The 12,116-nt window shown below is 40.0% G+C and overlaps 1 protein-coding gene across 3 annotated transcripts in view; it reads left to right on the top strand.

Annotated features, from left to right (window-relative positions):
- Positions 1–12,116, top strand: part of fgf13a (fibroblast growth factor 13a) — a 102,634-nt gene that overhangs the window by 1,565 nt on the left and 88,953 nt on the right. For 2 of the 3 annotated variants that reach the window (XM_032527721.1, XM_032527718.1), the window contains exons 1-2: positions 1–128; positions 387–549. The exon at positions 1–128 is cut by the window's left edge and continues 455 nt beyond it. In XM_032527721.1, the coding sequence (XP_032383612.1) occupies positions 501–549 (49 nt within the window). In that variant the 5' untranslated portion in view covers positions 1–128; positions 387–500. The remainder of the gene's footprint in view (positions 129–386; positions 550–12,116) is intronic. The other variant, XM_032527719.1, reaches the window with a different exon arrangement.

The raw sequence follows: 12,116 nt of genomic DNA, 5'->3' as shown, positions 1-12,116 counted from the left end.
TGCTCCGCTCCTTTGTCACACTAAAGCAGGTCGGGATTTTTTTGTATGCAACATACCAGGATTCATGGTGGGAGAATTTCCTTTCATCAAATGTGCATTGATGTAGCAGGAAACGTGGAGGAGATAAGGTAGGTTAAAGCATGGTTTTAGACGCTGGGAAGACCTGCAGATCAGCAGGCGGATTCTTGGTGTTTATTGAAACCTTATGGCCTCTTTGTCGTGTGAGTGTGTTTGGAGAACATCAATAGTTGGACGTTTCCACTGATATCGAATTGCCGAATCTCCCACGGTCTATTGTCTCGTTATTTGGCCCTGCTTCAACACCAAACGCTGCTGTTACCGTGTTATTAAAGACACATTTCTGATGAATATTCCTCTCTTCACAGAACCCTTATCTCAGCACCTGCAACCTGTGGTAAGGACTTCGTTGAGGACAGTCAGCAATTAAAAGGATTGCGATTCTTCTCTAAATCGGGAATTACACATCCAAACTGGGATCTATGAGCGGCAAAGTGGCGAAGCCTAAAGAAGACAAGGATGCTTCCAAGGGTAAGACGCGAGCCTTGCCTTGCACTGACTGCTTTGCCCCTAAATCACAGGTTGTAACGTGACCATGCACCCATTCATCCCTACATGGTGCTCCAATCACCCATTCAGGTTAGACTGAAAACAATAGCAGCCAGTGGATGGCGAGCTTCCCAGCACGGTGCATGTGGATCCATGCTATGTGAGAGTAGGCCTACACGTTGCACGATGTGTTGCTTTGAGATCACATGCTTTACTTGCATAGACTTGGTGATCGTCAATAACAGAGGCAATTGGGCAAATCGAAGTACCAGTGTTGTAGAGCAGGAGGCTGCAGTGTCACAGCCTGAACATAAGAAATTATATTTACATTCAAAGTAAACATGATCACGTTTAAATGATGACATTGACGTCGCATTGTACCACTGGCAACATGTTGAAATTCCCCTTAGTGTTTCTCGCTCGCATCTTCTATCTGCAGAGTAATATCCGCACCTTCTCATCACATCTGTATAAACATGAAGCGCAGAGTCCTTTCGGTCTCGTAGTCTGAGTTTATGCCCTATGGTGTAAAAAAACAGCTCCATTCTCCTCTCACGGACGAAAAGGGAAGTAAACTTCTTATCCATTGCCATGGACACGGAGTGGAGACAGGGTTGCCAGAGGAACCTGGCAAAACTAATCACTGTAACCGCTCCATCTACACCGGGAATGTACACGACACTTTACGCACCGGCACACACATTACTGTGCCTTGTCTTGGTGCTCGTTTTTCTATTTACTAATTAACAATAAAAATAAATGAATATATAGTGTTAAAATGACCTTCCTGTTTATTTACAGTATAGCAATTCAATTGAATCCCCTTGTTGTCAGGTCCCCTGTCTTTTTAAGGTGTTCACAACGGATCAATAAACCTAATTGGTTTATTTTGGCAGCACTACAACAAGTGAGGACGTGGGCCTGTTGATGTTACTATAAATGCTACATACAGTAATGGTCGTTCCACTACACTACACTGTACACAAACTTTCCATCAGTTGTTCTTCAGATTTATTTAATTCATAGCAGTGTGAGTTATTATCCGTTTGAAAATAATAGCAGTTTAGAGACCTATTATCAATGCATGATGAACTATTGTGATATTAATATTTACCCTATCATAAGCTACAGTGGACTAAGTCACACTCAGTAAGAATACATATGATCCACCTATAAAGCCTGGAAAAAAATAAAGTACTTGAAACATATAATTTGTTTCAGCTACGTGTATCATATCATACATTTCATAATACGCCTTAGTGTTTGATGTACAGTATATCTTCCTTTTTATGCAAATGATGATGCATTTCCTGTTCATCTATAAGAACCTCCATCAAACCTCTCAATTTTAGAGATGACAACAATTAATTTGTCTGATCTATCCTGATTATTTAGAAAAATACTTTTTTTAGATGTCCTGCCCTGGGACTGCAGAGATAAGAATAGCTTAATCTTGTACAGAGCATCCCTTTTCTGTGTATGTGATTCATGATTTTTTTGTACGTTGTGCCCGGCAAATGCATGTAAGAAAACTAACTGATAAAGCTAAAACAAAACAAAAAAACACCAGTTACAGGATAGAGATTGCCCGCGTGTTCTGCTGACAATACAGTGTGCAAAATATGCTCAAAAGAATTGATTTTAAGATTAACCTCCACAGTAACTTTCCCTCTCATGTCCTGCTTAAAATCAATGGCATGTGTGAGCGGCTGACTCATTTAAGCCCTAGGGCAGCACAGTCACCAAACCCTCAGATAAGATTAAAAAACATCTTTAACCTTAAGCGAGAATGTTCAGAAAAGCGTGGTCTAGTTTTCTAGATGCACAGCAGAAATCCAAAAGCTGGTGTAGTTCAGCAGCCTTCCAAAAAAACCTGCAGTTCATTATCTGCATCATTGAGAGGGTCACTTGGTGCCAGCTGCCCTCCATCAGAGACTTTGCACGGCACAAAAGCAGGGAATTGCAAAGACCAACCCTGCCAACATTGGCAACCACCTGTCCCAAAAATTATTTTAGGGAAACAGTCCATTAAAGCCGGAACCACCTGCCATCTCCACAGCTTTTTTCCTGCAAGCTGTTGGCCGACAGAAGCTCCTGACTGCTCTGCTTATTCAGGACTGAAGTGATATCCCCATTTCTTCTCATCGTTTTGGTGTCTTGTTCCAGAGTGTCTCAGCTATCTCTGCTAACTTACAGGCTGCTAAAATTACACATGAATGTAATGTAATCATTATTATATTAGCTTTGTTTCTACTTGTTTATGAGGGTTTCTGTTTCATTTACCCCATATCAAGCTCTTTGAACATGTACTCCCAACTAAAGCAGATTACTGATTTAATATGGCCTAATCCACAACTTCAGCAGATCTTTGAAATTGAATGACAGGTTTAGAAAGAAAACGTTATTCGACACAAGAATTTATTGTTCGTTATAAAAACTTGATCAGGACAAGCACGATAGAAATCAGTTTGATGGAAGAAAACTGTCAGGAGTTACTTCTCTCCAAATTAATTATAATGAAATTTTATATATTTTCTATAGTGGTCCCAGTTGTAATCATATGAAAAACTGATGTAGCTTAGGACAGAATTCCATTTTCACAGTTCAGTTCTGTGACAGTAATCTGTTCTTCTTTCCTCTGTGAAAAGACTGTAGTTCATCCTGTAGCAGCACATGTGAAAAACACACGTATGCAGAGACAAATAGAGAGACATGGTGGGGTAGAGGGAGGTGGTGTGCAACTGAACTCTAATATCAACACTAGCAAATCACGTTGTGTTAGTTTCCCCCTGTCCTTGTGAAGCTAAGCTGTGCAGACAGTGATGTGTCAAGGCATGACGTACACACTCTCTCAGCTTTACAACTTTCCAGAAAACTCAGCTAGATGAAATCTTGCTTATACCAGTTGATGCACTGTGCATAGATAATGCAAATATGTCCACATTGTTTAGCCTAATGACAATATACAATCTCATCTAACAGTCACCATCACATATTACATGTTCAAGTTTAATAAAGCTGTAAGCTGTAAAACTGTATGCATTTCTTGCAGATAGTTCATAAATGCCAAATTCGTGTGAGGAAAGAACATTGACTGCACATCTGTCACTCTTCTCACACTTCATCCCAGTGCATTCATAGACTCCGCTATTGGGTGTCAGTGTCAGCCAGTGGATTCATGTCCGTCACAAATTGTAGGGCCGAGCCAAGCAGAAGGCATAAGTCTTGCATATTTGCAGGCAGATTAATTCAACACGAGGCCAGCCACAGAATTGAATCAATAGATGCCCAGAGAGGAGTTCGAAGCTGCTTCATTAATTACAATGCAGGCAGCTCAGTACTCTACACCACACTTTCACTCACTGATATCAGCAGCAGTAGTAGAACTTTGTTGGAATTTTTGTTTAGCAGAAGTAAAGTTACTGCTGTGAAATATATCCGTATGATATTAAAATACGTTGGAACTGTTTACAGAGCAAAGATTACAAAGTCCCTGGTTTTAGCTGCAACCAGCAGTCAGTCTAGACACCCCACAGTGCATATGTTGACAAGCAAGCTCCCAGGATTCCCTGCTTTTTGACAGGGTCAGTTTAAAATTCTTTCTTTTGTCAAATATATTATAAAAAAATTCAGGCTTTTCCAATTTATATCCTTCTTAGTGACTGTACAATCTAAATAGTGAACTTTTAGGACTACCACGTATCACAACAACTATCTTTACATAGTACAATATATCACAATTTCCCAATGCAAAAGCAATAGAAGCACAAATGGACACGGATGTCCTCAGTCACTAAAGGTGTAGATTTGACCCAGAAACAAGCGTGATATGAAAATCTAACTAAAAGCATGCAATTCAGAAAAATAAATAACAAGTTAAAGTACCCAATTACAGTACAAGTCATTTATATGTTCCCCACATTATATATTAAACTCAAGAAAAACCTTTTGTCACATGTAATCAATCACTGGTGTTTGTGAGGACATATTCTCCTGGAAGTGTCAGGGTGGTGGAGTTGTTGACTGTCGGCTGCTTTCCTGGTACTGACGCAGGTCCAGCCACACTGCCCGGAGGATATTGGTTCACCTCGCATCAGAGATCTGCCACTCTTCATCGCTGACTTGCAAGCTGATCGCTGTTTGGGAATGAGAAAAGCCCCTCTCTTTAAATCCTCTGTCAATTTAGGTTTCTGAGTGACACACAGTGTCCTGTGACTGGTGTATTTGTTTCTGGTTGGGATTTGTTTATTTGAAAAGAAAGTTGTTTCACTAGCATGGACCACACCACAACCATGTGTAAGCTAAAGATTTAATGAACATAATGAATGTGCAGATGAACATTATGAATGTGCAGATAGATAAATTGATGTGGATGTCGTTTGATGGCTGGTCTGGGAGGATGTATGATGACCGGGTGGAGGAGACTGAGAGTGGGGGTTCCGTCTCAGAAGCAGTTTTTACCCGAATAGTTTACAGACCCCCAGACAGTACCTAGAGGAGACATGAGAGAGATATACAACAGGAAGGGATGAGGGGGAAGATGGATGAAGGAGAGGAAAATGGAGGGTGGGTCAAGTAATCAGAGACACAAGCCTGGCTGCGCAGCACGATATATGTAGGTTTGTCTGGCGATTAGAGGTGTGGTTTAGGCGTGGCCCTGCTCCCGAACCTAAGTTAACAAATTATTTTCATGTCCTTTTCAAGTATGCCAACCACATTTTCTGTTGGCTAACTTCAGATTAAAGTGGTCAGTTATGGATCAATTAGTGGTGAAATAGAGGCCTATCTACCAACATGTTCAGGCAAACCACATTTTGCATCCTATTAATTTCTCTTGACTTTGAAATGAGAAATCATGCTCTGTCTTACGTCATCACTGCCAGAAGTGCACTGCCCTTACAATCTCTAAATACCTGACTGTTCTGGTGCATTAGTCAGCTTGCTGCTTGTAATCCACAGAGCTACATGTCTTCTGAGGTGAATGGCTTTGTGAGCCGTCCCCTCAGTGCCTACTGGGACATGCCTGCCTCCGATTTTAATTTTCCAGGTTGCAGAACCAGTGGAAACATGTCAATGGTGTCACTGATTCCCTGAATAGTGTTTTCTGTTCCTCTGTGTTTTTCTTACTCATCTTTTTTTTATTCTTGTCATTTTTTTGATGTGGTAATACTCTTCTTGGTAGACATTAAGTTGCTTGTGTCATCTGACTTCCTCTCTAAATATTGTCACTCAGAGGGACTGAAGGGTTTTAATCCTTGTTACCCAAATGGTCATGAGTGTTAAAACATCTGCCTCTCCGTTAAATCTCACTTCTCTTTCGCAAACACGGGAATACACACAGACCTAGCAACAGACGCGGTTTTGTGTAATCTCACACACCAGCCATCTATAAAGTGTGTAGTGACCATAGACCATAAACTAAAAATTGATGCACAAAACATATTTTAGATTTTTTTGTATGCAATGTTTGCAGTGTTCAGAGTTGAAGTGGATTTTATTGCAGCAAAAACACTGACTTGGCTCTGTAATAAATATAATTTTCTGCCTCAGATTTTCCTCTGCCCCAAGATGTTGCTCATTGCTCATAATGATAATGTAATTTCTCTACACTTGGTGTTCTGACAAATAGGTGTGGCAATGACTACTACCTGTGGATTTTTGGATTACTGCAGTTTTACTTTCAGTAATGCACTCTATGCCACAGTAGTTAATCCCATCTAAAAATAATCCCCAGTAATTGTGGTTGTGTGTGTCAAACTGCCCGGATAACAATAAATAATGTCTCTCCACAGGGCCAGAACAATGACATCTTTCACAGTCGAATGACTGTGTTTTTCACTGCATATTCAAAACTGTCACATAAGGCTTGACATCAGCTATATAGGACTTAACCCTTTCCTATAAACGTTAAATGAAACATTTATAATGAGTCTTCATCTGGTGCAGGGATGAAGAAGTGGTGGACATGGTAGTTTTTGTCAGTGAATTATCTGCTAAATTGGACAAAGATAGCATCAGCAGAAAATGGTCCTTCAGTGTATCTTTATCTAGGCTGCTTTACACTGCTGCTCTGAAGAGAGCACACTTTAATGACATTGTCTAGTTTCCTTTCTTGTGCTTGTTGTATACAGGAGATGACAAATGGCAACTGAATACCTTTGCCAGGCGTGGGGCAACCCAACTCTGAGTGCTAATGGGCTCACCGCTGATCAAATGCTTTTAGCCTATCTGAGATGAAGGAAAGCACATCTGTTCATCTGAGCATGTGGCAGCACTGACTTATTTGTCAGTAAGCCTTCACTCCACCCTATTCTCACTTTCGCATTGTGTACATCATGTGCAAACTGAAGCACCAAGACTGACCTCACCTGGAAAATGACCACATATGTAGTTTGTTCAAGCAGCAATTATGACTCATATTCACGTTTATAGTGTCAGCGCTCTTTAGTGACCATAGTAATTATGACAAACGCAAAGCAGAAAAGGGAGGTTATGAATTATGAGAGCGCCAAATTCCGCTTAAGGAGTATGTTTAGTTTTGCGTCACACACGTAACCAAAAGTGAAGTAACCTCTTATTTTAACTAAACTTGAAACAGTTTTGGTGGCTAACCATAACCAAACTGTAACCGCGTCACAGCGTAAACAACGTGTTTAATACCATGACTGTTACGTTCTCTGGTTTAGATATGAGGACGGAAAACACTCCTGTGGGTCCTATTTTCTGCCAACCCCAGGGGCGCTAATTTAATGAAACGTTCTTGTCGGTCGTATTGGAGGGTAGGAATAAACAACCTATCATCGTATGTTTTGGAGTACTTGTTGGAAGCACCCTAGTGTTGAGTTACAGATTGAAGAGAGGGACGTTTCCTGGTTAGAGTGTCAAAATCATGTAGTGTACAAAGGTTTTCTAGCCTGCTGGATTCTATATTTTAAATCATGCTCAGGATTAATAGTTGCTCTGGACATGAACTAATTAAAATTTGTGAAAATTATAACAGGGATTAAGTCAAGGTAAGAAAGGGAGGCGATAAGGAGGTAATAAACAGGAGCTAAAGGCGGGAACAGAGCAGGTCTGGGGGACAGTGTCTAACTGGCCAGCAGGTGTCTGTAGTGCTGATGCTAAGGGCAAATGATTGCCTCAGGTTTGAGCAGAATGCAGATTAATGATTGGCTGTCTATTAACTTTGAGCAAGACTGTTCACACTGTAGCAATGATTCACCAGGAAGACACCAGAACATCAAACAACCATCTCAACTGCAAACATGCAGAATATAGCTTACAGGATTATAGGATTGTGCTCTTCCCCAATCCTGCAGCTTATTTCACCAGCCAGTCACATCCGCTTGCATCAATGTTCCACCTCAGCAGGTCTCATTGCCTATGAGGAGAACTATCAGTGTAGAAAGTAAAGAGAAAGTCCTGAGCTGACTTGATGAAGGTATTTTTTTTAACAGGCTGGTAATGGCTTTAGAAAGCCTGATTCATTGTTTGTTGTAACCTATGGTGAACTGAGTATGCCAAGTGTCAACTGTGCTTTTTAAAACCCTGGAAAGCGTTCCTTAACACACAGACTTGTTTGCGAGAAAGTGTGTGCCAGCATGAACTAAACAGTCACCAGCAGTTGCACTTAATGATATCCATACTGACAATAAGTAATGAGCAGAGCAGGTTTGGGTTGAAAGATATAATTGTTTTGCATTTATTTTAATGAGATTGTGCCGGTGCAACATGGCCCTACCCATTTGAATTTGGGTATTGTGTTTTTGTTGCAGGCCATGTTTATTTGGAAACCATTGAAGATAAGCAAACTACTGTATATTTTCATAAAGAAAAACTATTCAGTTGCTACATACAGTATATTTTATATAAACTGTAATGGCTTGGACTCATCAGCACTTCTGGCCAAAATATTTTATTGCAGTTAATTACATTCATTTGCAACTATTTTGTATAAGAAATGTTGGCCAGAAATGTGCAGTTTTAGTGTTTTAATTAGGACCAAAATCTTTTTCCAAACTTTACCAAATGATTTTTGTAAACATTTGCAGCGACATTAAATGTGCAATATGCAATACTGTTAGCTAGTCTTTAAATTATTTACTGCAGTACAAATTCAAACTACTGGAGAGAGTCATCTCCCCCGTCCCCTTCTCCCCGGACTCAAAGTTCACGGAGGTTGCCAGGCTGAGACCGTAGCATCCATGGTCTCGCTTGGCCAGACTCTTCTCCAAAGTGCGCTGAAGAAGAAGAATCCACAACAATGTTGCTAGACCTTTGTCTCACATAGCCAGACATTACTTCACAGCATAGCGGAGTAGCTTACGTTAGATGCTGGCTATACTGACAGTCATAGAAGCTCACGCGGAGCTCTTTACCAAACTGACAGACACACTTTGTCGGCTTAGAATTACGGTAAGAACCGCTAAAAATAAAACTACCTTGCCCTCTTCTCCACCCAATTGAACACACTTCATTAGCTTAGAATTAGGCAACAATCGCTAAACACACTGCAAACTTACTATTCTCTCTTCCCGACTTCCTCTCACACGACTCTGGCAACCCGTCCTGGCGGTCAAATTGGGTGGTTGATAACAACACACAAGCTAAAACACAAACAGACATTTTGTCACAGAATGCAATTTTCAAAAGGAATAAAAACGGGCATTAGCAATGTTGTCAGAACAGATAGTCTTTCAACTTAACAATTTTTCCTTTATATCTGATGACGCATTAGGGTACTTTTTGGATTTATTACAGTAAATATATTACATATTGGACCTTTAAGCTTTACCAAAAATGTTTGCTAGTGCCAGATAGTTAGCATAAAAGTAATTATTATAAGAGATAGGGTTTAGCGTTGCTGTGTAACCAGCCGGTGACTTGGGTGGATAAGAAGATGTAGTTGGAAGCCTAAGCAATTTGAGTCGTTGCTCATTATTTAAGGCCTTGACTGACCCCTGCTACCTTTGCCATGTTGCATGCACTCCAGTGGTTTATACTATTGACCATATTGATCTATGGGTCACTTACTCAAGATAGCTCTTTCAGTCTCCAGAGTAAAGGGTGAGAATACAGGAAATGAGGCTGCATTGGTTTTAGCTTCCAGGTATCTTGACTGACGGGTATGAGGGGTCAACACAGACTAAAAATAGGTGTGTATTAGATTGCTAATGAAGATGAACATTAGGCATCTGAACGATGATTATGAATAGAACATAGATGCTGTGAAGGGGACAAAATAAATAACTACACTAAGTCTAAGTCATACTATATATGTAGCCTATAGATTTACATCTTTGGGCGATGTTTATTGTCTGGAATGACCGGGGCACTTAGTATTGGCTTCACTTGAGCTGAAATATGATGATATATAGAAGAAAGCTACTAGGACCATTTCTCAGAGAAAGCTCTTTCATTCAGCATTGATGAGGACAGAGGATGGAAGGTCAATACATTTGGAGTGAAATATTCAAAAGGAAAAAGAAGATAAAAGAAAATTCACGTAAAATGGTGGATGGATAAAATCACAGTAAATGAAGTATAAATGTCAACCACACAAATGAAATGTGGGCGTCTGCTTTCATATGCGCTTGTGGGTTAATTTCAGTAATATTTTAGTACGCACTGTGTGAAAATGATAAAGCAAGTGTTAAATGTGAGGGGCCTTCTGTCTCAAGGATGTGAGAAAGAATTGGGAATAAAAAGACATTGTTAAGATGACTGCTAAATATAGAAACGATCCTTCACTGGTCCCTGAAGCCAGTTTTACACAGTCTGGAGCAGTGAACATCATGGCTGTGCCTGCCTCCTTCTCATCAGTGAGACATCATTTACATAATGAGACGCTGCCACGGTAACAAAGCCCCAATAAGCACGAGAGTCGTCAGTCATACGTCGTGGATACCAAGGTGCCTTCCCCAACATGCACTCTTGATAATGCTGCAGGCTGCAGCGTTGTGAACGCTGTCACACATGCACACACGCAAACTGAGAGTGAGAGTCCGTATGGAGAGACAAACTTGATTAGAAAATAAAGAGTGGGAAAGCAACTGTGAATGGGCGGTCCTCTGGGTTGGTGTTGTTAGAGGGGTTGGAGCTGTGTGTGTGTGTGTGTGTGCGTGTGTGTGTGTGGGCATTGTGAGCATTTGGTATGCACAAATGTTATGAATGTGATTTATCTGTGGTTTGCTGTTTTGAGCAAATTGGTCTGTTTTTGATGCCTGGTGATTATAAAGTGTTTGGCAGCACTCTTCTATTTCCATTCTATTATTTGTAATTGCTTACAAGGTCTTACAACTTCAGATATCAACTGTATTCTGTTTAATGGGTTCATTTGTAATGTCCCTTTTTTTGGTGGACCCACTTCCCCTCACCTTTCTCATATTATACCTTTCCCAGATTGGTTTTCAACAAGATTTAGGCTCCAATATACATGATTTGTGTGTGGAGATACCAACAGCAATCGTGTTAGAGGCATTGCAAAAGCTGAAAGAAGAGTTTAATGAGAATGACAAAAAGCTAACCTTTTTAAATACTTAAATATCTTGTTGCATTCTGATCTATTGCTGCTGCTGTCAGCATGAAATTGGTAGTTTTTGCCAACCAAGATTTCAACCTTAATATGCATTATTTTATGTTTAGTTAATACAAAGCAATTATATGAACTTGCAACCAGCATCCACATAAATACAGTATTTTAGACATTAGTTGATGCATGTCTTGTTTGGCCAGTTTTCTATGTGATTAAAGCATACCATAAAATGCAGAAAGTGGAGCCATACCACAATACATATCACTATTTTATACTTTAATAAAGTCTTTTGGATGGATTTTTCCATTGCACAACAGTTTTTCACAAAAATGATGTAGACAGAAGAGAGAATCCTTGACCATACATAGAACCAAATCTCCAACACAATGGGACTGAGACAACAACATCTCTTATTACTATCCACCAAATGACTTAAAAACTCATTTGTATTTCCTCATTTTCAGTAGGCCCACCTCCAAGGGCCAAAACAACAGGCTGAGATAACATACTGTAGCCAGTAGGGACTTCCTGAATTGATTCAATTCCGTTTCACCATGTTGATTCAATATTGATTCAATTAGGGATATTTCAGCTACAAACCAAAATTGTAAACATGAAAAATTGTACAAATATAAAAGCAAAAGCAATGTGAACTGGAGAAGCATGTTCCCATCTAGCAGAAACATTTGTTTCCACACATCGTTGATACAAACTATAGAATAAAAACAATATAAGCCTCACACAATCACATTTTTACTAGCAGTGTTTGCATTTAATACTGTAGGAATGGTTGGAATGGTTTGAAACACACACTAGTCCTGCAGTTCTACAAAAACCTTATACCTTTAGCTAGATTGCCGTGCTATTCAGTTCCCCACCTGACTAACTTTTCTTTTAGTTTTGTCAGATGTCATCAGAGATTCTCTGTGGTGAATGATCACATCATTTTCAAAGTAATTAGGGGAGACAAGTCTCTGCCTACACTGCAGTACAGAGAGAGAGAGAGAGAGAGAGA

This window comes from Etheostoma spectabile, chromosome 10, assembly GCF_008692095.1.
Source record: "Etheostoma spectabile isolate EspeVRDwgs_2016 chromosome 10, UIUC_Espe_1.0, whole genome shotgun sequence".
NCBI lineage: Eukaryota > Metazoa > Chordata > Actinopteri > Perciformes > Percidae > Etheostoma > Etheostoma spectabile.
The sequence above is the reverse complement of the archived record's forward strand: the minus strand, read 5'-3'. Positions and strand labels throughout refer to the sequence as shown.